The following is a 25,189-nucleotide window of genomic DNA, read 5'->3' as shown; positions in this document are numbered from 1 at the left end:
TACGAATGGAGGTGACCAGCTCCTTCAGTTTGGTACGAGGGATAGGAGAGGTGTGGTGGATGTGAATCTGTTACTTTGGCGGTTGCGGTGCGCAATTTTGATTTTTTTTTTTTTTTTTTGAATTTGAGTGACATTATTTTTACCCTCTGTGTCTTTGGTTCAAATTGAACCAGAGGATGGCAAAAATTCCAAAAACTGCTCCATGTTCTAACGTTCAATATTTGTTAGACTTGAAACTTGAAGTAATTATCTTGAATGGCCATGAAATGGCAGGGTTTTCAATGTAGAAAACCATAAGGGAAAAGGATGACCTATTTCCTTGCTACCTGTTCTGTCAAAAGGACTGGAAAAGATTGTTGTTCGACAAATTTGGGCTTTCATTGAAGAACACAATATTATTGACCCTTTCCAGTCCGGCTTTCGTTGTCATCATAGTACGGCCACTGCTCTTGTTAAAGTGACCAATGACATTCGTTGGGCACTTGACGCAAGGCAGATTACTATTTTGGCATTACTTGACCTTAGTAAAGCATTTGATTCTGTGGACTTTGACGTCCTCCTGAAAATGAAAACACTAGAGACAATGCATTTCTCAAATAACGTGCTATCCTGGATAGGCTCTTACTTACGTGACAGAAAGCAACGTGTTTTCTCTCACGGAAAGACATCAGCCTGGAAACCCATCAGATCTGGAGTACCTCTACCTCAGGGGTCAGTGGACGGGCCTTTGTTGTTTGCTCTTTTTATATCATCAATTCAGAGAGTGTTTGTTCACTGCAAATACCATATATATTATATGCAGATGATGTACAGGTGTACATTCACTGCCTGCCAGAAGACAAAGTTGAAGCAATTAGGCTTCTTAATGAAGACCTCCATAACTTTTCGGAGTGGGCAAAAAGCCTGTTTCTAAAGTCCAATCCATCTAAAACGCAGGTTCTTATATGTAGTGGGGACGAATAATTTCGTCTCCACTATGGCCTCACTCCAGCTGCCTCCTGTGATCTTGGATGTCCAGCAAATACCTTTCACCTAATGTGCGAAAAATCTAGGGATGAAAATTGACAGCACACTGTCCTGGAGTCCTTATGTCAAAGATGTAAGGAAAAAGGTATTTTACTCACTTCACACATTGAGTAAATTCAGGAAGGTCTTCCCCACTGTACTCAAGAAAAGGTTGGTTAAATCACTGATTTTTCAAATCTTTGACTACTGTGATGTTGTGTACTGTGGTGGTATCAGTGAACTTGAACGCTCACTTCAAGTAGCACAAAATGCATATGTCCGATATGTCTTCAACCTCACCAGATATGATAATGTATCCCATTACTACAATGATCTTAACTGGATGGATTTGAAATCCAGAGGAAATCTGCACATGCTTCTTTTCCTATTCACTCAGCCTCGTGAGGAAAATGAGTAGCTATGACATATAAATGCGCATAGCGACCGGTGCCAGCATGGTACGTAAACATTGGATTTTGGGAATATTGAGATATTGGGAAAATCCTACAATGCTGCAGTGAGCACCAAAGTTTTGACATAATAACACAAAGAAACTGCATTTACATTAGGTAATTAGACTTACTTTATCATGGACAAGACGGTGGTAAAAGTAGACCTTAAAGAAAAGGATTAGGGCCAATGTGGATGACTGTCGGCGCTTCCCTCTTGGCTACTGCCCATGGTGTAGACTGGTTCAATAAAGATCCACTGACCGACTTGTGAGTGACCCGACATCGAACCCAAGTTCAACTGTTACATTAAACCAGGAGTTCCCAACCTTTCCGATAACATATCAACTTTGTTTATCTTCCCAAAACGCAGTAGAGGTTTAACCCATTTTGGGGCTGTTTGTCCCTTAAGCTAGACTAACTCCATACACAAAAAGCCCACTTAGAGGCTTAGGTGTAAGGCCAAACAGTCCCAATAGATGGGTTAAGCTTAACACAAATCTATCGTTCCGAAATCGAATAGAGACTTTTTTAAAAGAGGTTTGACAGAGGGAACTGTAACTGCCAAGGTCTTATCGTCCCGAAATCGAAGAGAAAAGGAGGACAGGATAGGAGACAGCCAGCCGTTCCGAGAACGAACCTTATCTGTGGAGGATAGAGTTCGCCCCGGGCGGGAATCGACGGAAGGCGCACTACGCTTTTCCGTTCCCCAAATATACGTATATCAAAATGTATAAGACCTTGTTTAGACTGCGGGGGTAAAGGAACTTTTCAATCCTATCCCAGCAGGATAAACAAGGTATATTCTATTCTATTCTTTTCTATTCTATTCCACCCTTCAAGTTAACCATGCGAAGAACCACTGGATCAGATCAGTTCGCAATGTTTACATTATTTTCTTGGCGATATTGTATTTAGGTATGTCTTGTATGCCTTATCAGATCCAGAACTAGAGCATTATTGCCAGTGGCAATATGGTCAACATTGAATGGTGCCATTGTAGATATAGGTATACCGAAGAAATTGCTGTTTCCGATGCATTATAAAATTGAATATACCTTGTTTATCCTGCTGGGATAGGACTGAAAAGTCCCTTTACCCCCAAAGTCTAACCAAGGTCTTATATATTTTGACATATTATCGGGACATGTATGAGGACATGAGGACATAGATGTATGAGAACACGGTTAGCCCAGTGGTAATGCGCTAGCTTTCCATGAAGAAGGTCGCGGCTTCCTCCAGTCCAGTTAGTTGATAGATTCGTTTACATTTGTATAAGCTTAACGCATCTTTAGTAGCTATAATAATAAGAGTGTATAATAGTGCTTATTTATACTGCTCGCATAGGACTGGAAAGTCCCTTTACTTCAGCAGTAGGCTTCCATTATGTGGTCAAATTTTCAAATCATTTTGAGGATAAAATTCTTCGGCTGGGATCGAACCCACGCCCTCCTGATTACCGGGCGAGCGTCTTGACCACTACGCCACCGAGGCAGGTTGATATCCTCGATAAAACAAAACAATTAAAGTACTTGAAACATTACAACCAACTATACTTAGGTACCTAATTATCATGACATAATATAGGTCTCTCATGGTCATGGTCAATGCCAGAGGTCAGACCGATGTGGTATTCCGAGCAATGACTTACAACGTAAACAATACCAACATTACCAACTTACCAAACCTTGACATAGAGACAGAAAACATAACCTAGGTGCCCTAGCTAGGTACCTTGTGACAATATCTACTGTGTCACACTGTGTGTTGGTCAGCCTACTTACATATCTTGGAAGAGTCGTATTTTCCTGTCGCAGGAAAATGGGGAAATGGTACAATGTGAGCCAATGTTTCATTTCCCTATTTTCAACCACTACCATCATAATTCCGAAAGGAAAATACGCGTGTCGATTATTCCCACTACCATGATAACAATTTTATTGCGAAAGAAAAATACGCGTGTCGCTTATTTTCCCGCCGCGGCGCAGGTTCTATCCCCGCCACGCCGGCCGTGGCGACATTTATTATACATGGATACCTAAGGTTTTCCCCCCCTCTCGGAACGACTAGCCTTCTCCTATCCTGTCCACTTTCTCTCTTCGATTTCGAGACGGTAAGACCTTAGGCCAGCTACTCAGTATCAGGTAGACCTGACAGACAGACCTGATCAGGTGTACCTGTCAGGTCTACCTGATAGAGAGTGTCTGGCCTTAGCACTTACATCAACCATATTTCACCAGTGGTATCTTACGTTTATCCTTGTGCTTTAACATACCATTAACCCTTTGACGTCTTGTTTCCTTCGCAGATCTGCTCAAATGGGGCCTGGACATGGGGGCGCCGAGTTTCGGCCGAGAGGCGGAAGCCGAGGACGGCTCGGTGGAGGGGGAGGAGGAGAATTGCGAGTGTGAACACGGCCTGAGCTGCAACTGCTGCATTCGGCTCAACTTTACCCTCATCGATTTCGGCGAGCCAGGTAAGTCGAAAGGTGTGTTCACACATGGTCGACCGGCCGTCCGGTCGTGTCGATCGATGGTCGATTGCCGAGGTGAATCTATACTGTCGAGGCAGTGTAAGGTTTCATTCGACGCGACGTCGATCGACGGCGTCGATTATGTGTGAACACAGCTTAAGGCCTTTCAAGGCGGCGATGCCGCGCCGCCAGAATAGTAACTTTGGAGGGTAGCGCGTCTCCCTTGTTTGCCTTTATCACGGGATCGATTGCCGATGCCACTCGGGGTGAACTTTATCCTAAACAGATAAGGTTCGTTCTCGGAACGACTGGCTTTCTCCTATCCTGTCTTCCCTTCGATTTCGGGACGATGAGACCTCTGTTGTTACAGTTCCCTCTATGGCTACACTCTTCATAGTAGAATTTCGCGTTACAGTTTGATTTTGCATTCCGCTACACCTCTATCAAACCTCTTAAAACAGTGGTATTGTGTTTCCTGCTTTCAAAAAAGGACAAGGCGGGATTGTAAGCCAATTTATGGACTATTCCAGACCTAGTTATGCCAATGTTTTAACACTTCCAAAGATACCGTTTCACTTTCACCTCACACCCTGGGGTACCATCAGATGATGTAAGAAAAGCTTTAGGGCATTTCTAATATGAATAGGGTATTATCCAACAACATCCATTGTGAAATCAATGCCAAATACCAATATTACTTCCTGGGAATTGTATTCTTATAAGTAAACCCACAGGGGCTATTACTAGCAATTCAGTAAACTATCAATCAAATCATGAATCTTTGTGGTTAAACAGAGAGCTTTTTCACAACTTTTGTGGGTATTACTGATCACAGCATTACTAAGTGCCTCCTTTACTATTAATTTTCATCTACTCATATCATTTTACACTGTTAATGCTGACACTGGTTGCTACTCGGTTAAAGTAGCTACTCAATTGTCCTCACGAGGCTGAGTGCACCCCGAGCTCCAAGCACAGAGCCGAAAAAACTTCGACCCCGCCGGGAATCGAACCCGGGGCCTAGTGTGATACCCACTCGGCCACGGAGGTTGAGAAGCACTGTTTTATTTTGATGACAAATACCTGAACAATGTCATAAAGAATGTGTTCATTCCTATGGGTACCATAAGATCCTCTATACCAGGGGAAAGTAAGTCTGGTAATGTCAGTGTGTCGAAGTGATGTACAGTCAAAACTGGATATAAGAGGACTGGATGGAAGAGAAATCTGAATAGGCAAAGAGCTCGGTCCCTTTACTGTTCAACCAAAAACTGTATGAGCCAGCCTAGTAACCTAGTTAGTTTAGTTGGTAGTGCGTCTGCCTTGTAAGCGATAGGCCGCGGGTTCGATTCCCACCCGGGGCGAATTTAATAGAGCTGTGCTGTAGGTATTATACTTCTGATGAAGCTTAGATAACTATGAACATTGTACATAGATATAGATATGAAATAATAATATCGGATAACTTCATGATCGGATAACTTCTCAAACAACTAATATCGGGCATATGATGCTCTAAATATCTGTCATCATATGATGCCTCGGTCTTCAATTGAGAGACACAGAGACAGCCACTTGTTTAGGAAGTTCGATGGAGGATGGAGGGAACTGTTAGAACTGTGACAACAAAAGGTCTTATCGTCCCGAATTCGAAAAGAGAAGAAAGACAGGATACTTAGGATAGAAAAAGCTAACAGGATAAAGTTCACCTCGGAAGGGAATCGAACCCGTGACCTATTGCTTACAAGGCAGACCCGTTACCTTCCAAGCTAAGTAGGCTGATTACCGTGTTCAATAGGGAAACCCACAAAAGATCTAACTTTCGTTCGCTGTGATATAGGGCGTTACGTATTATAGCCGATGGCCCTACTTATTCCAATACCATGTTCAATATCGAACTCATGCTGACACTGCTGACCCAAAGTGCACAAAAGGGTTAACCATTCAGCAGTCTTGACTCGAAAGACACAATTAACTTTCCTCCTATCTGTACCAGGCAATCATAGATGATAGTATAGAAGACGTGCTTTTCTGCTGATCCAGGAGTGTAAACAACACAGTTATCGCTGATCTAGATTTGATAGGTCACCTGATTTACCTGTGTTCTTAATTAGGTAAGTACCTGGCGTAGATAGGATATCTATTGCGCCACTATCTATTATGATAGTTTGGATCTGGGATTCAGGTTGAGTCAGCGAGATGGTTTTGTCAGTTTTTGTGAGTACGACATGTGTGCAACATGAGGAAGAAATGCTGCGTTGAAGTAAGTACAAACTTTTATTGTTTCAAATTAATAACTAATAAACTAATGTATTGTTTTGGTATTTCTTAAAATCTTCTTCTTCTTCTTCTTCTTCTTCTTCTTCTTCTTCTTTTTCGCCTTTTCCCGTGTACAGACGGGGTCGGTGTTTTTCGTCAGCCTCTCAATCAGCCCTAACTAGGGTGATTGCTTTGGCCTGACATTTGGTTTTGGCTACAAATTTTACGATTAGACGTCCTTCGCACTCGACCTTTGCTATTTCTTTAGCAAGGGAAATTCAGGCTGGTCTACTCCCTTTTTAACATCCCCCAGTCAGACGTTTTGTTATTTCTTGAAATAATAAAAATAAAATGGCACTGTGTAAAAAAGAAGAAAATATTGATTTTCACAAAAGTTACAAGAGAATAAATAATCTTATTCATCTGCTTGGTGATACAAAAGAAAAATAGAAAATAAAAAAATGAGTTTTCATAGCAAATAGGTTCCTAGAAACCCAAAAAAAAAAACACAACCCCGACCCAAAGTTGTAACATTCGTTATAAATGAATAGCTCACCAATAAAGGGGATTTAGCTAAAAATATTCATGATATTTAAATAGAAATCTTCTGACTTTCCTTAACTTTGGTATAGGTAAATTAGACTATAAAATACCTATGATTAAAAAAACAGTGCAATAGTGGGGGGGGGCCCTTTTTTTTTTTTTTTTTTTTTTTTTTTTCATTCTTTTTTTAAGCGTGAGTCGTGCGAATGTCAAACGATGTCCGGCCTATTATTTGAATGGCTAAGAGGCAGAGCGGACTAAGTCCTAAAAAAGCGTTTTGAGATAAATGGAGTCAAAGTTTAGGACTATTCAAAGTTTAAATAGAAAAAACCATTTTGTTTTTGTTCTCATTTCAATACAACACTAATAAAGTGAAGTTAGCAACCAATTAAAAATAAAAAAATAAACCTTTTCGTGCTCTTTTCAACAATGTACAATAGGTACTCCAAAAGTCCATTTTTGGACTTGGTCCGCTGTTTACCCATTCTACAAGGTAGGATTATTATTAATTGCTCAAATACATAGTAAGATGATTGATTTGTCATATTGGCAATTTATCTAAATAATAAGTAAATTTATTAATAATTTAATTCTTCAGATTAATTCAGAATTAATGTGAACAAAAAACCCACTCTAACTACTCTGAGGCTTAGGTGTAAAGGCAAACCGCCCTAAAAGTCGGAGCTAAGCTTATAGTAATCTAGGAATCTAAATAATTACCTAATTTATTCCATCGTCAAAAAGTACTTTGGAGCGTAAAGAGGTCTGTATCATAGACTTGTTTCTGTGCTGTGTTGTTGTAATTACAAATTGTAATGAAAATAAATTGTTATAAAGTATCTATAATTCTAGAAAATGTCTAAAAATGCTCTGGTTTCTTTTTAACAGATTTTCTCCAGAAGAAGGAAAGGACCCGTAAAAAGCCGTGTCACACACATCCGAATATTAGTTTCTTTGGGACCACTGAAGTTATCGTCCTGAAATCTACGAGAGAAGGAAGACAGGATAGGAGAAAGTCAGCCGTTCCGAGAGCGAACATTATCCGTTCAGGATAAAACCCGCCACGGGCGGGAATCGAACCCGCGACCTAGCGCCTACAAGGCAGACGCGCTACCAAACAAGCTAACTAACTTAGCACTCTTCTGTTTAATACATCACCTGCCTATAAAACTAGTGACCACCGACCACTGATAGCCAAATTCTAGGTAATTGGAGCAGGAAATTTACAATTAAAACCTCCTGGACCAAGCACTAAGAATGTACACCAATTGTCTGGTTGCCTAGTTCCCGAAATTTGACTCCCCGCTATCTCCTACAGATATTTTAATCAGTACCTACCTATGTTTATTTTTTCAGAAGAAAAGATAAGATACCAAGCTCTATACCTACCTAATTATTAGGTTTTTTCTAGCTATATTGTAATGGTGGATCCATCAATGACTTAATGAGAGATTTCACTAATGGGAAAAATTTTAATCATCCAAAAAGGAGTTTTTAATATTCCGAAAAGGAGTTTTTAGTGACCCAAAAAGGAGGAGTTTTTAAAAACTCCTGTTTAGATGATTTAAAACTCCTTTTTAGCCCGTCCTTCCTTTATTATTACGATAGTAATAATAAAAGGTATAATGGACGGGCGCTAGGTCGCGGGTTCTATTCCCGCCCGGGGCGGATTTTATCCTGATGGGATAATCTTCGTTCTCGGCACGGCTGGCTTTCCTCCTATCCTGTCTTCCTTCTTTCTTCGATTTCGGGACGATAAGACCCTAGCAGTTACAGTTCCTTTCAAACCACTTAAAAAAAAGTCCCCCAGCCAGACTAAGCTGGTTTACTCCCTGTTTAAGGTCCGCCAGCCAGACAATTTTAAATGAATGCTACTTAGGGTAAGTGTACCATTTATTCGCCCACCTAATAAAAAACCTTATTGGCCTACCTGCCCACATTTATTTTTCTAATTTTTGTTTTTAAGACCACAGTTTTTGAATACCTAGTACTGGTTCGCCAGCAGTTTTTAAAGCCCTTTCTTTTGATGAAATTGGATCTTGAAAAAGTTCGTCCAGTTCAGACTTATGTGGCGTATGGTACAGGTGGGCCAACAAATTTTACGTTTTTTAGGTGGGTGAATAAATGGTATACACTTACCCTACCTACTAGAAACTAGAAATATGTAGGTACGTCAAATATGAAGACACCAACAGATAACATAAATGGGGAATGAGTCCAAAGATTACCTAAGAATGTCCCAGATTATGGATGGCTTGACATATTTTCATCTTTAATGATCATAACTTCATAACACAATAGGGTATAGGACACTTAGGTCTGCAAAGATACACAGGTACATAATTGTGTAGATAAAGGAGATTCCAGCAGAAATCATTAAACGGAATGGTTGCAGTAATTGCCTAAACATCTAGGCAGGGCCGTATTTACGGGGGGTGTGGGACCCACCCCCACCTCCCTTGGGCGTTCAGGGATCCCCTATATATGAAGTAATACCTATAGTAAAATGTCTGCCTAAAATTTGGAGCAGTCCCTTCATAGATCGCTAATAATAATAAAATATAATAATAAAAAAACGCTGCTAGTTATATTTTTTACCATTCGCATTTTTGTTTCCATTCCAGATATTACTGTTCCTACTAATATTTACAACGTCCAATGCTTTTCCTCAACTACTGTCGAACACTCACGACGTCCGAAAAAGTGAGCCGACTTTTGCCGATCGTCCAAATGCCCCGGTTTCTCTCGAACGTAAAAATGTCACAGGCCTTGTTGAAAATTTGAACGATGCCAAACCTCCAAATGGAACAAATCCCGAACACCTCCCTGAAACGGAGCCCAGAGTTGATGCAAAAAGTGTCGAAAGGCCTGACGACTTTGAAAAGAGTGCATCGAAAATTGACGCAGGCTTTGAAGTCAATCCAGATCTAATCTCAAACCCCGGACTAAACCCAAACATAAATCCAAACCATGATGGATTCAAAAGTACCCAACTTCACCAGGACAGCAGTCATGGAAATATCCTTGAAACCAAACCACCCAATTTACTTCAGCAGAACAAGAGTCATGAAAATATCCCTGAAAACTCTGAAACTCCAACACCAAATTTGGACGGAACAGGACAACTAAATGATAACAACAAAAGCGTCATCAAATGGTTCCTAGAGAATGTCGAATGCCTTCTAGACTACTTGGTGCAACAGAAGGAAACTGCAAATGTAAACAGCGCCGACCTAGTCAATAATCGAGAAAATGTTGTCAAACCAGTTGAGAGGAAAGATGGCAAAGAAACAACCGAAAAAGAAACAGGAAAAATAGCTGGAAATGGGACCACCAAAGAAGAAACTGAAGGAACATTTGCTAAATTGGCCGACAGTGAGACCAATCCCACAGAAGTAGCTGAACGAACGGCTCCCGAATCATCTAAAAGAACGGATTCAAAGGAAGATATTGAAAACAGAGTAGATAATAATGACGGGACGATTGCAACTGATGAAGCTCTAAAAGCAATCGAGAGTCAAAGGAGAGTAAAAAGGAGAGCTGCCAAAACACGCGATAAAATCAAGGAAAACATTGACCCCGAACTTGGAAACCTGAGTGACTTAAACGAAGATTTGAAAAAACCAGGTGAACCAGAAGTTCAAACACCCATAGTTCCAGAGCCAACGAAACAAGAATTACCGGAAGTTCCAGAGACAACGAAACCACAATTACCGGAAGTTCCAGAGCCAACGAAATCACAATTACCGGAAGTTCCGGAGCCAACAAAACCACAATTACCGGAAGTTCTAGAGCCAACGACACTACAATTACCGGAAGATCCAGAGCCAACAAAACCACAATTACCGGAAGATCCAGAGCCAACAAAACCACAATTACCGGAAGTTCCAGAGCCAACAAAACCACAATTACCGGAAGTTCTAGAGCCAACGAAACTACAATTACCGGAAGATCCAGAGCCAACAAAACCACAATTACCGGAAGATCCAGAGACAACGAAACCACAATTACCGGAAGTTCCAGAGCCAACAAAACTACAATTACCGGAAGTTCCAGAGCCAACGAAACCAGAATTACCGGAAGTTCCAGAGCTAACAAAAACACAATTACCGGAAGTACCAGAGCCAACGAAACCACAAATATTGGATAAGAAGGAACCCGTATTACTGGATAAGAAGGAACCCGTATTATTGGATAAGAAGGAACCCGTATTACCACCAAAACCAGAGCCTGAAATATTATTGCCACCGAAACCTGAGCCAGAACTATTACTGCCACCAAAACCAGAGCCAGAACTATTACTTCCACCAAAACTAGAGCCAAAACTATTACTACCACCAAAATCTGAGCCAGAACTGTTATTACCACCAAAGCCGGAGCCAGAACTATTACTACCACCAAAACCTAAGCCAGAACTATTACTACCACCAAAACCAGAGCCAGAAAAACTATTACTACCACCTAAACCTAAGCCAAAACTATTACTACCACCAAAACCTGAGTCAGAACTATTACTACCACCAAAACCGGAGCCAGAACTAATAATACCACCAAAACCAGAGCCTGAAATATTAATACCACCGAAACCAGAGCCAGAACTATTACTACCACCAAAACCAGAGCCTGAAATATTATTGCCACCGAAACCTGAGCCAGAACTATTACTACCACCAAAACCAGAGCCTGAAATATTATTGCCACCGAAACCTGAGCCAGAACTATTACTACCACCAAAACCTGAGTCAGAACTATTACTACCACTAAAACCAGAGCCTGAAATATTATTGCCACCGAAACCTGAGCCAGAACTATTACTACCACCAAAACCAGAGCCAGAACTATTACTACCACCAAAACCTGAGTCAGAACTATTACTACCACTAAAACCAGAGCCTGAAATATTATTGCCACCGAAACCTGAGCCAGAACTATTACTACCACCAAAACTAGAGCCAGAACTAATACTGCCACCAAAACCAGAGCCAGAACTATTACTACCACCAAAACCAGAGCCGGAACTATTACTACCACCAAAACCAGAGCCAGAACTATTACTACCACCAAAACCACAGCCAGAACTATTACTACCACCAAAACCTGAGCCAGAACTATTACTACCACCAAAACCTGAGCCTGAAATATTATTGCCGCCGAAACCTGAGCCAGAACTATTACTACCACCAAAACCAGAGCCAGAACTAATACTGCCACCAAAACCAGAGCCAGAACTATTACTACCACCAAAACCAGAGCCAGAACTATTACTGCCACCAAAACCACAGCCAGAACTATTGCTTCCACCAAAACCAGAGCCAGAACTATTACTACCACCAAAACCTGAGCCAGAACTATTACTACCACCAAAACCTTATTACTTGATAAGAAGGAACCCGTATTATTGGATAAGAAGGAACCCGTATTACTGGATAAGAAGGAACCCGTATTATTGGATAAGAAGGAACCCGTATTACTTGATAAGAAGGAACCCGTATTATTGGATGAGAAGGAACCCGTATTACTGGATAAGAAGGAACCCGTATTACTGGATAAGAAGGAACGCGTATTATTGGATAAGAAGGAACCCGTATTACTTGATAAGAAGGAACCCGTATTATTGGATAAGAAGGAACACGTATTACTGGATAAGAAGGAAACCGTATTATTGGATAAGAAGGAACCCGTATTATTGGACAAGAAGGAACCCATATTATTGGATAAGAAGGAACCCGTATTATTGGATAAGAAGGAACCCGTATTATTGGATAAGAAGTCACCCGTATTATTGGATAAGAAGGGACCCGTAATATTGGATAAGAAGGAACCCGTATTATTGGATAAGAAGGAACCCGTATTATTGGATAAGAAGGAACCCGTATTATTGGATAAGAAGGCACCCGTATTATTGGATAAAAAGGAACCCGTTTTATTGGATAAAAAGGAACCCGTATTATTGGATAAGAAAGAACCCGTATTATTGGATAAGAAGGAACCCATATTATTCGAAAAAGCTGCACTGAAAGTTCAAACAAAACCAGAAGTTTTCAAAGTTCCTCCAAAAGATAAAGATGAAGACGAACCTATCTTTTTCAACGAACCGAAGAGCCCTCCAGAAAAACCTCATCATTCTCCCATTCCACCGCCACCTCCAGTGCTAAATCCACCAAATAGTGAATTGGTGTACAAAGACAAGTATACAGGCGTTGGAGGATATTTCGGAGCTGTTCCAGAAATTGGGTACCCCGAAGTCCCTGATAAAACTGTTCCGGTGAAGAAACCTGAGGTGATAGTTCCAAAACCAGAGCCAGAACTATTACTACCACCGAAACCAGAGCCAGAAATATTATTGCCACCAAAACCTGAGCCAGAACTATTACTACCACGAAAACCAGAGCCAAAACTATTACTACCACCAAAACCAGAGCCAGAACAACTATTACTACCACCAAAACCAGAGCCGGAAATATTACTACCACCAAAACCTGAGCCAGAACTATTACTACCACCAAAACCAAAGCCAGAAATATTATTGCCACCAAAACCTGAGCCAGAACTATTACTACCACCAAAACCAGAGCCAGAAATATTATTGCCACCAAAACCAGAGCCAGAACTATTACTACCACCAAAACCTGAGCCAGAACTATTACTGCCACCAAAACCTGAGCCAGAACTATTACTACCACCAAAAACAGAGCTAGAACTATTACTACCACCAAAACCAGAGCCAGAACTATTACTACCACCAAAACCTGAGCCTGAAATATTATTGCCGCCGAAACCTGATCCAGAACTATTACTGCCACCAAAACCAGAGCCAGAACTATTACTTCCACCAAAACCTGAGCCAGAACTATTACTACCACCAAAACCAGAGCCAGAACTATTACTACCACCAAAACCAGAGCCAGAACTATTACTACCACCAAAACCACAGCCAGAACTATTGCTTCCACCAGAGCCAGAACTATTACTACCACCAAAACCTGAGCCAGAACTATTACTACCACCAAAACCTGAGCCTGAAATATTAATACCACCAAAACCACAGCCAGAACTATTACTTCCACCAAAACCAGAGCCAGAACTATTACTACCACCAAAACCTGAGCCAGAACTATTACTACCACCAAAACCTGAGCCTGAAATATTATTGCCGCCGAAACCTGAGCCAGAACTATTACTGCCACCAAAACCAGAGCCCGAACAACTATTACTACCACCTAAACCTAAGCCAAAACTATTACTTCCACCAAAACCAGAGCCAGAACTATTACTACCACCAAAACCTGAGCCAGAACTATTACTACCACCAAAACCTGAGCCTGAAATATTATTGCCGCCGAAACCTGAGCCAGAACTATTACTGCCACCAAAACCAGAGCCAGAACTATTACTACCACCAAAACCAGAGCCAGAACTATTACTACCACCAAAACCAGAGCCAGAAATATTACTACCACCAAAACCTGAGCCAGAACTATTACTACCACCAAAACCTGAGCCAGAACTATTACTGCCACCAAAACCAGAGCCAGAACTATTACTACCACCAAAACCAGAGCCAAAAATATTACTACCACCAAAACCTGAGCCAGAACTGTTATTACCACCAAAATCGGAGCCAGAACTATTACTACCACCAAAACCTAAGCCAGAACTATTACTACCACCAAAACCAGAGCCAGAAAAACTATTACTACCACCTAAACCTAAGTCAAAACTATTACTACCACCAAAACCTGAGCCAGAACTATTACTACCACCAAAACTCCTTTACCTCATGAACTACATCCAGCAGCACCTTTACCTCATGAACTACATCCAGCAGCACCTTTACCTCATGCACTACATCCAGCAGAACATTCACCCCATGAACTACATCCAGCAGCACCTTTACCTCATGAACTACATCCAGCATCACCTTTACCTCATGAACTACATCCAACAGCACCTTTACCCCATGAACTACATCCAGCAGCACCTTTACCTCATGCACTACATCCAGCAGCACCTTTACCTCATGAACTACATTCAGCAGCACCTTCACCCCATGAACTACATCCAGCAGCACCTTTACCTCATGCACTACATCCAGCAGCACCTTCACCCCATGAAATACATCCAGCAGCACCTTTACCTCATGAACTACATCCAGCAGCACCTTTACCTCATGCACTACATCCAGCAGCACCTTTAGCTCATGAACTACATCCAGCAGCACCTTTGCCTAATGCACTACATCCAGCAGCACCTTTACCTCATGAACTACATCCAGCAGCACCTTTACCTCAAGAACTACATTCAGCAGCACCTTTACCTCATGAACTACATCCAGCAGCACCTTTACCTCATGTACTACATCCAGCAGCACCTTTAGCTTATGAACTACATCCAGCAGCACCTTTACCTAATGCACTACATTCTGCAGCACCTTTACCTCATGAACTACATCCAGCAGCACCTTTACCCCATGAACTACATCCAGCAGCAGCTTTACCCCATGAAATACATCCAGCAGCACCTTTACCTCATGAACTAAATCCAGCAGCACCTTTACTTCATGAACTACATCCAGCAGCACCTTTACCTAATGCACTACATTCTGCAGTTCCTTTACCTCATGAACTACATCAAACAGCACCTTTACCTCATGAACTACGTCCAGCAGCACCTTTACCTCATGAACTACATCCAGCAGCACATTTACCTCATGGACTACATCTAGCAGCACCTTTACCTCGTGAACTACATCCAACAGCACCTTTACCTAATGCACTACATCTAGCAGCACCTTTACCTCATGAACTACATTCAGCAGCACCTTTACCTCATGAACTACATAAAACAGCACCTTTACCTCATGAACTACATCCAGCAGCACCTTTACCTCATGAACTACATCCAGCAGCACCTTTACCTCATGAACTACATTTAGCAGCACCTTTACCTCATGCACTACACCCAGCAGCACCTTTACCTCATGCACTACATCCAGCAGCACCTTTACCCCATGAAATAATGATTAAATAATAATAATAATAATAATAATAATAATAATAATAATAATAATAATAATAATAATAATAATAATAGTAATAGTAATAATAATAATAGCACCTAGTAGTAAAAAAGTCATGTTGACGTTTTCCAATTTTCCATTATTCATCAAGATACACGAGCTTTTGTAACCGAGGTCTGTCTGAGACCTTAAACAGAGAGTAGACCTGCTTAGTCTCGCTGGGGACTTTTTTTAAAGAGGTTTGATAAAGGGAACTTTAACTGCTATAGGTCTTAGCGTCTCGAAATCGAAGAAAGAAAGAAGACAGGATAGGAAAAAGCCAGTCATTCCGAGAACGAACCTTATCTGTTTTAGGATAAAATCCGGCCCCGGGCGGGAATCGAACCCGCGGCCTAGCGCTTACAAGGCGGACGCGCTACACTCCAAGCTAACTAGGCTGGATGCTCTATCGAACACCTCAGGAGGAAAAAAAAAACATTAATGTGTATGTTGTATGTTTAGTTTTCTAGTTTGGTATATCATTAGATTAGTCATTAGGTCCAGTGTCAACAACATCATCAACAATTCAACAACAAAATGTCGACAACCAGTCTGACACTGATCTATATCAACAATAGTCACACCTATTGAATTATAGTCCCTCCATTATAGGTTGAGACATTTTGACATTCATACAAGCATTATTATTACCAGCAGCACCTTTACCTCATGAACTACATCCAGCAGCACCTTTACCTCATGAACTACATCCAGCAGCACCTTTACCTAATGCACTACATCCAGCAGCACCTTTACCTCATGAACTACATCCAGCAGCACCTTTACCCCATGAAATACATCCAGCGGCACCTTTACCTCATGAACCACATCCAGCAGCACCTTTACCTCATGAACTACATCCAGCAGCACCTTTACCCCATGAACTACATCCAGCAGCACCTTTACCTCATGTACAACCCCAAGTACCTCTATATCAGAGGAAATTCCTCCCTCGAGGAAAGCCAAGGGTTTATGACTATATGCCACCAACGGATTTCTTCAAAGCCCATCCTTCATCGGTGATTCTTTACGAAACTGGGCGCCCTGCCTATTCTGGGCCTGCTCCTCAACATGGTCCATTACCTCGTCCGTCTCATGTGTCTTCCTCCGTTGTTGTTACTCCGGCAACTGAGATCGTTCCGGAACACCATGCTTCTCCACCATTAACTGAAATTCCGGAAACCATACATCCAACTGCTTTTAAACCACCTCCCAATGCTATACCTCCAACTGCTGTTCAACCACCCTTCTTGCCGCCTCCCATTGATGTTAGTCCTTCTTTTGAAGAAAAGGTGATTCATCCGAAGTTTGCACCGATTCACGCAAAGTCAGGACCATCTGTTGAATTTCCTGCAACTACCGCTGTCGCTGTTGGCGCACCCTGCGAACCATCGTGTAACGCCTTGGCTCAGCTGTTCAAGAAACTGGCGAAAATCGACGAGTACCTTCACAGCCTCATGTCGAAGAAACCCGATGTTCTCGAAACTGCTGTCGCTCCCAAACATCAGCCGCCACAGTTGACCGAACCCTTCCTGGATCCTCAACATCAAAAGCCACACTTGACCGAACCCTTTCTGGAGGACACACAGTTGAAGGTCCAACTCCCTCCACAAACGCCCAAGTATGAGTTCTATCCTTTGCTACCCAAATACCGACCTTCGCCTAAAGTTCTACCACCATCCCCGTGTCCCTCAACATTATCGTCATCTGCGCATCAGGAAACATTGGTTCCGCAGCCTCTACCTTCATCTGCACTTTCACAAGAACCTTTGGTTCCACAGCCTCCAAAACCGATTGAAGCTAGTCCAGCAAATCAATATCTTTCAGAGCCCCAACCTCATCACCCAAGTCCACAAAAATCGCCCAGCAAAAACAATCCCTATCACGAGCTACCCTTACACTCCGAAATCCCTCATCTCTCAAAACCCCAAGTATTTGTTCCCAAAAATTACGACAGAATGCACGCCTTTCACAGTAGTGTCAATAGTCCTGGAACTTCCGGAAGGTCTTACGTCTACCAAAGTCCAAAACCAACGGCACCAACCGTTCAAGCGGTGAAAACGGTGCCGAATCCGGTGGCTAAACCAACCGTTTCGTCCAATCCGAAATCATTGGGCAATTTCCGCACATATGTGATCAACAAAAAGGGACTGCCAAAGGATGTCATTTTGCCGACCGTTCTGGACCCGATTTATCTGAATTGAAGGGCTTTTTCCAAGAGGGACCCAATGTGGACTGTAATGCCCCTCTTAGTAAGAGGCCCGCTTAGTAAATTGAAATTTTAGGACGTTATTTGATAATTTATATGTATTTTGAAATTAAAAGAAAAAACTCTTTTTTTTTCCTCCTTTTTTTTATTTGTAAATAATTTAATTTTACTGTACACAAATTTTACTTAATATTTAAATTTGCTCTGTATCAGGTTTAGATTCAATAATAAAATAAATATTAATTTTTTAGTTCTCTTAATTTGAGATAAATTATTTTATAACAAAAAAAGTCTTTTTTTTGTATTCTTTTCTAGGGCTAGAAAAAGTGCTGGCCACACCACCAAAACCAGAGCCAGAAAAACTATTACTACCACCTAAACCTAAGCCAAAACTATTACTGCCACCAAAACCAGAGCCAGAACTAATACTGCCACCAAAACCAGAGCCAGAACTGTTACTACCACCAAAACCTGAGCCAGAACTATTACTATCACCAAAACCTGAGCCAGAACTATTACTACCACCAAAACCAGAACCAGAACTATTACTACTGCCTAAACCTGAACCAGAACTATTACTACCACCAGAACCAGAGCCAGAACTAAAACTGCCACCAAAATTTGAGCCAAAGGGCACACTACCACCAAAACCTGAGCCAGAACTATTAATAATACCAAAAGCAGAGCCAGAAATATTGATAGCACCAAAAGAAGAAGACGAAGCAATCTTTTTCAACGAAAGTCCAAAGCCTAAAGGAAAGTCTCATCATGCTTTATTTCCACCACCACCCCCACTTCTCAATCCCCCAAACAGTGATTTGGTTTACAAAGATAAATACACAGGAATCGGGGGATATTTTGGACCCGCCCCAGAGCTCAATTACCCAAAAGTACAAGAAAAAATTGTTTTGGTAAAAGAACCGAAGAAGGAAATAGTAGTACCAAAACCTGAAGTATTACTTGTACCAAAACCAGAACCTGAAGTATTACTAGTACCAAAACCAAAGCCTGAAGTATTACTTGTACCAAAACCAGAACCTGATGTATTACTAGTACCAAAACCAGAACCTGAAATATTACTAGTACCAAAACCAGAACCTAAAATATTACCAGTACCAAAACCAGAACCCGAAGTATTGCAAGTACCAAAACCTGAAGTATTACTAGTACCAAAATCAGAACCTGAAGTATTACTAGTACCAAAATCAGAACCTAAAATATTACTAGTACCAAAACCAGAACTAATACTACCACCAAAACCAGAGCCAGAACTATTACTACCACCAAAACCAGAGCCAGAACTAATACTACCACCAAAACCAGAGCCAGAACTATTACTGCCACCAAAGGCAGAGCCAGAACTATTACTACCACCAAAACCTGAGCCAGAACTATTACTGTCACCAAACCCAGAGCCAGAACTAATACTACCACCAAAACCAGAGCCAGAACTATTACTACATTTAAAACCTGAGCCTGAACTATTACTACCACCAAAACCAGAGCCAGAACTAATACTACCACAAAAACCAGAGCCAGAACTATTACTACAACCAAAACCAGAACCTGAAGTATTAGTAGTACCAAAACCAGAACCTGAAATATTACTAGTACCAAAATCAGAACCTGAAATATTACTAGTACCAAAACAAGAACCCGAAGTATTACTATTACCAAAACCAAGTTTGCAACTTGATGAAATTCCACACGCCGAAGAACCAATAATTGCAAACGAAGCTGTCAAACCTGCAAATAAAGTCCATCACCTTATCTCGCCTGCACCACCTCTCCTAAATCCACCAAACAGTGATTTTATTAACAAAGAAGTTGGGGTTGAAAAGTATTTTGGATCGTCCCCACAAATCAACTATCCACCTGCTCCGGAAAAAGTGATAGCTTCTCAACCAAAACCCGAGATTGTGGCTATTCCAACGACAGCAGCACCTCTGCCTCATGCACTACATCCAGCAGCACCTTTACCTCATGAACTAAATCCAGCAGCACCTTTACCTCATGAACTACATCCAGCAGCACCTTTACCTCATAAACTACATCCAGCAGCACCTTTACCTCATGAACTACATCCAGCAGCACCTTTACCTCATGCGCTACATCCAGCAACACCTTTACCTAATGAACTACATCCAGCAACACCTTTACCTCATGCACTACATCCAGCAGCACCTTTACCTCATGAACTACATCCAGCACCACCTTTACCTCATGAACTACATCAAACAGCACCTTTACCCCATGAACTAAATCCAGCAGCACCTTTACCCCATGAACTACATCCAGCAGCACCTTTACCTCATGCACTACATCCAGCAGCACCTTTACCTCATGCACTACATCCAGCAGCACCTTTACCTCATGCACTACATCCAGCAGCACCTTTACCTCATGCACTACATCCAGCAGCACCTTTACCTCATGCACTACATCCAGCAGCACCTTTACCTCATGCACTACATCCAGCAGCACCTTTACCTCATGCACTACATCCAGCAGCACCTTTACCTCATGCACTACATCCAGCAGCACCTTTACCTCATGCACTACATCCAGCAGCACCTTTACCTCATGCACTACATCCAGCAGCACCTTTACCTCATGAACTACATCCAGCATCACCTTTACCTCATGAACTACATCCAGCAGCACCTTTACCTCATGCACTACATCCAGCAGCACCTTTACCTCATGAACTACATCCAGCAGCACCTTTACCTCATGCACTACATCCAGGAGCACCTTTACCTCATGAGCTACATCCAGCAGCACCTTTACCTCATGCACTACATCCAGCAGCACCTTTACCTCATGCACTACATCCAGCAGCACCTTTAGCTCATGAACTACATCCAGCAGCACCTTTGCCTAATGCACTACATCCAGCAGCACCTGTACCCCATGAAATACATCCAGCAGCACCTTTACCTCATGAACTATATCCAGCATCACCTTTACCTCATGAACTACATCCAGCAGCACCTTTACCTCCTGCACTACATTCTTCTTCTTCTTCTTCTTCTTCTTCTTCTTCTTCTTCTTCTTCTTCTTCTTCTTCTTCTTCTTCTTCTTCTTCATTAGTATTTTTTTTCTGTACCTCTTTGATTGCTCTTTGGCCCACTTGTTCTTATTTCTCAAGTTTACAATAGTCCATTTTCATTCAAGATCAAATTTCGGTACCTAGTTGATTTTTTTGGTGTCCATTTTTACAAGGTCTCGCCTATTGGATTGAGTTTTGGTCCATGGGTTCCGTCAGAAGGTGAACCGTTTTGAAAGCTGTGTTCACACATAGTCGACGTCGAATGAAACCGTACACTGCCTCGACAACACAGATTCACCTCGTCGATCGACGGCGTCGACTATGTGAGGACAAAATTGATAAGATTCCCTCGTACATCCGCGTAGCCCGATTTCGATTCGCGGTGGGGTTGAAATGTTCAACTCTCTAATCAGGGTGCATCAGCCTTGTGAGGGCAATCGAGTATCCACGTTTTTTTTTTTTTTTTTCGTTTTTCCTTTTTCTTTTGCAATATAAAAATAATAACAAGAAAAAAAATTAAAATAATTTCCATGTTGACGGAGTTTTCTGAAGAAGACCAGCACAAAAAAATGGAACCGGTTATAAATTTAAAAAAAAATCACGTGACCAGACCAGTTCGCCATCTTCCTTGATTTTTTTTTTTTTTTTTTTTTATGAAACGAACTTTTTTGTTTTGACAAAATAAATTACATTGATGATTTTTTCCTCAAAAATAATAATAATAAAAAATATCAAAAATCAGCCGTGACCTTCACAAAGTTTTGAAGATAAAAGTCCGATGGTGGTCAAGGTCGTCTGAATTTTTCACACCATTTGGATCTGTCGATTGGTTGGTTGGGTGGAAAAGCTCATTGTGTGAGAATCTTTATGGCATAAAGTCTTACAAAAAAACGGCAACAGATCCGGTTTATGTGAAGAAGATTCGTCCAATGAAATGGTCCAAAAAGAGTTAGCCTGAGTAGTGCGTCAGGCCAAGTCCAGAGAATGAGCGAAAGACAATCTAAAATTGACGACTAACATCCCAGACAAAAGGCAGTTTTCTTTTATTGTTTTTAATTACTGACCTAGGTAATAATAATAATAATAATAAGTATAAAGTTCTGTACGTACAAAGTACCTAATAGGGGAACACGGGGTAAAACGGTACATCGGGGCAAAACGATCACCCGCCCTTTTTAGGAGCTAGGAAGTGCTGAGCTCTCTTGGATGGACTAGAAACTATTCCTGCAAGTGTTATCTTTGTTTTGATCTGTGGTTGATTCCTTTATCTCTTGTTTTTGAAGAGTACGCAGGTTGTATTCGATTTCACGAGTGTTTGATGCAATTTTTGCATGATTATTTTATTTAGTTAGGACCTCATAAGCACTAGAGGTGCCATTTTGCCCCGTGTTTCCCTACCTATCTAAACTTGTACCTAATATCCAATTCTAATCAAGACCTAAATACCTGACGCTAATTACTAATGAATCTAATGATTATTGAATACTACCTAGTTAAAAGATGTATTTACCAGCTGGTTTTTTAATTATAAGTATTATAACACAAACATCTGGTATTTGTGGTTTGTCAGTTTAAGGAATTGGTAGTAAAGTTTAAATGGTTACATCTTTGTCAACTAAAATCCCCCCATACACGTCTGGTAAATTATTAGGTACCTACATCTCTGTTCACACAAAAGTCAAAAGTGGCTGAAGTATAAGGCAACATTAACCTTGATGGAAAATGCTATCTGAATACGAATGTGCTTATGAATATGTATAAATTTATTATGTTTATGAGTATTAACGTATAAATTTACTATGATGCAAGGCTTTTCTTGAAGGCTTTTTAACCAAGATGGGCTGACCGGGTCGAACCCTATTTTAAACCCTTTTTCGGTAAAAATACACTGGCTTGTGCACCCCCTAAGGCTAGGCTTGTGCACGTCGACCCTATGGGAAAAGGCTAAGAAGAAGAACAAGAGCCTATAATAATCGTGCTTAATAATAATAATAGTGCTTATTCATACTGCTCGCATAGGACTGGAAAGTCCCTTTACTCCAGCAGTAGGCTTCTATTATTATTGTGGTGAAATTCTCAAATTATATTATAGGACTGAAAAGTCCCTTTACTCCAGCAGTAGGCTACTACTATTATTGTGGTCAAATTCTCAAATTATATTGAGGATTCCATACCTCGGCTGGGATTGAACCCACGCCCTCCTGTTTACCAGGCGAGCGCCTTGACCACTACACCACCGAGGCAGGTAGTACAGACAAGGACTTTTAATGAAGTTTGATAGAGGGAACTGTAACAACGGAGGTCCAATCGTGGACAGGATAGGAGGTGGACAGGATAGGAGAAAGCCAGCCGTTCCAAGAACAAACCTTATCTGATAGAAAACCTAAATGTAAAATTGTAAATTGTGTATAATGTTGTGACAATCACAATAAAATAGAATTGAATTGAATTGAATCTGTTTAAAGTTCGCCCTGGGTGGAAATTGGATCCGCGGCCTAGCGCTTACAAGGCAGACGCGCAAAAAACTTCGACTCGGTTGGAAATCGAACCCGGGACCTCCGAAGTGCCAGAAGTTGAAGAACCACTGGCTGGTACTTCATGCTAAGAGGAGTGAGAACCACTGGCTGGTACTTCATGCTAACAGGAGTGAGAACCACTGGCTGGTACTTCATGCTAACAGGAGTGNNNTATTATTATTATTTTTCTTTTCCCTCCTTCTTCTTATCCCTTCTTTTTCCTCTTCTACGTCTCTTCATCTGATTTCTCTTCAAGATTGTCTTAATTTTATTGTTTTGTTCAATCTTCTCCGCGTAAATTCCAACAGACCAGACACAAAAGAACGTACCTACCTACTTACACCACCTACGTTCTAAGTTTAGCTGTGTCATTTCATACCAAAGCCAGAAAACAGTTTGGGTAAATCCAAAGTTTCAGCCATTTGTCCGTGTGTGTGTGTCTGTGTGTCCGTGTGTCTGTCTGTCTGTAAACAAAATATCTCGAGAACGCTAAGAGCTAGAGACTTGAAATTTGGTATGTAGTTTACAAATGTGACAAGGGTGCAACTCAAAACGTTTCGTTGAGATAGGTGTTGCGGTTGGGGGTATATTGACCGCTTTTTGGCAGTTTTTGACCGTTTTTTGGCGGTTTTCAGCTTTACCCACTAAACGGTTAGAGATATTGTAAAAGTTTGGCTATAAGAACAAGAACATTCAAAGTAAGCATCATTCAATAGGATGAGGAAAGTCGTGTGATGTTCACACCAGATTTTAATTGATATTGATCTGTAACTGCTATGGTCTTATCGTCCCGAAATCGAAGAGAGAAGGAAGACAGGATAGGAGAAAGCCAGCCGTTCGGAGAACGAACATTATACCATCAGGATAAAATCCGCCCCGCGTGGAATCGAACCCGCGGCCTAGCGCTTACGAGGCAGACGCGCTACCAACTAAGCTAACTAGGCTGGCATACAACCAAAAGTAATAGTCAGAATAGAATAGAATATACCCTGTTTATACTGCCAGAATGAGACTGAAAAGTCCCTTCACTCCCAAAGTAGGTATAGTGAACTTTCGGGGAAGCAACCTCCGTGGCCGAGTGGGTATCACACTAGGTTTGCAGTCCGGAGGCCCCGGGTTCGATTCCCGGCAGGGTCGAAGTTTTCTCGGCTCTGTGCTTGGAGTTCGGGGTGCACTCAGCCTCGTGGGGACAATTGAGTAGCTACTTTAATCGAGTAGCGACCAGTGACGCCATTACCAGTGTAAAAAGATTATTGAAATATGGAAATCCTTTTCATCATTTAAACATCCTTCTGTGAGTCAGGTATTGATTCTCACACTTACAGTCGGTGCTTGAATTGAGTCGTTTGTCGCAAAAACGACTTATACCTAGGTCACAATAGGTACTTATGCAGGTTATAAGTCGTTTTTGCGTCAATTGATTGATGCAGACAAAATGAACTTCCTGCTATTCCACTCCTTGATGGTTCAGAGGTTTCCCCCAACCTAACATTGACGGATTATAATTCGACGGCATCTCATTAAACCAGATTGGCACATTGGATAATCCTAAGTACGACCTCAAGGTTAAAACTAGGAACCAGTTCGATCGATTTTTCGTAAGGTCAACCACGAGCCATTGAATT

At 41.4% G+C, this 25,189-nt stretch overlaps 3 protein-coding genes across 3 annotated transcripts in view; all 3 read left to right on the top strand.

The window, feature by feature from the left end:
* The window catches only part of LOC103512852 (titin-like), a 31,341-nt gene extending 17,769 nt beyond the window's left edge, over nucleotides 1-13,572 (top strand). The window contains exons 2-6 of the mRNA XM_026826213.1: nucleotides 3,763-3,930; nucleotides 5,058-5,077; nucleotides 9,354-11,101; nucleotides 12,076-13,119; nucleotides 13,518-13,572. Of these exons, the coding sequence (XP_026682014.1) occupies nucleotides 3,763-3,930; nucleotides 5,058-5,077; nucleotides 9,354-11,101; nucleotides 12,076-13,119; nucleotides 13,518-13,572 (3,035 nt within the window). The remainder of the gene's footprint in view (nucleotides 1-3,762; nucleotides 3,931-5,057; nucleotides 5,078-9,353; nucleotides 11,102-12,075; nucleotides 13,120-13,517) is intronic.
* Nucleotides 13,573-16,767: 3,195 nt separating this feature from the next.
* Nucleotides 16,768-17,991, top strand: LOC103512845 (early nodulin-75-like). The gene has a single exon (XM_008477629.2). The coding sequence runs from the start codon at nucleotides 16,768-16,770 to the stop codon at nucleotides 17,989-17,991; it is 1,224 nt and encodes a 407-aa protein (XP_008475851.1).
* A 36-nt stretch (nucleotides 17,992-18,027) lies between these two features.
* Nucleotides 18,028-20,335, top strand: LOC103512850 (histone-lysine N-methyltransferase 2D-like; the record flags this gene model as incomplete). The annotated part of the gene is made up of 2 exons (XM_026826212.1): nucleotides 18,028-18,039; nucleotides 18,473-20,335. Coding segments are annotated over exons 1-2 (1,875 nt in total), but the record flags the coding sequence as incomplete, so codon positions are not given.
* Nucleotides 20,336-25,189: the final 4,854 nt, after the last annotated feature.

This window comes from Diaphorina citri, unplaced genomic scaffold (assembly GCF_000475195.1).
Source record: "Diaphorina citri unplaced genomic scaffold, Diaci psyllid genome assembly version 1.1 scaffold892, whole genome shotgun sequence".
Classification (NCBI taxonomy): domain Eukaryota; kingdom Metazoa; phylum Arthropoda; class Insecta; order Hemiptera; family Psyllidae; genus Diaphorina; species Diaphorina citri.
Note: the sequence above shows the minus strand (reverse complement) of the source record. Positions and strands in the feature narration are given on the sequence as shown.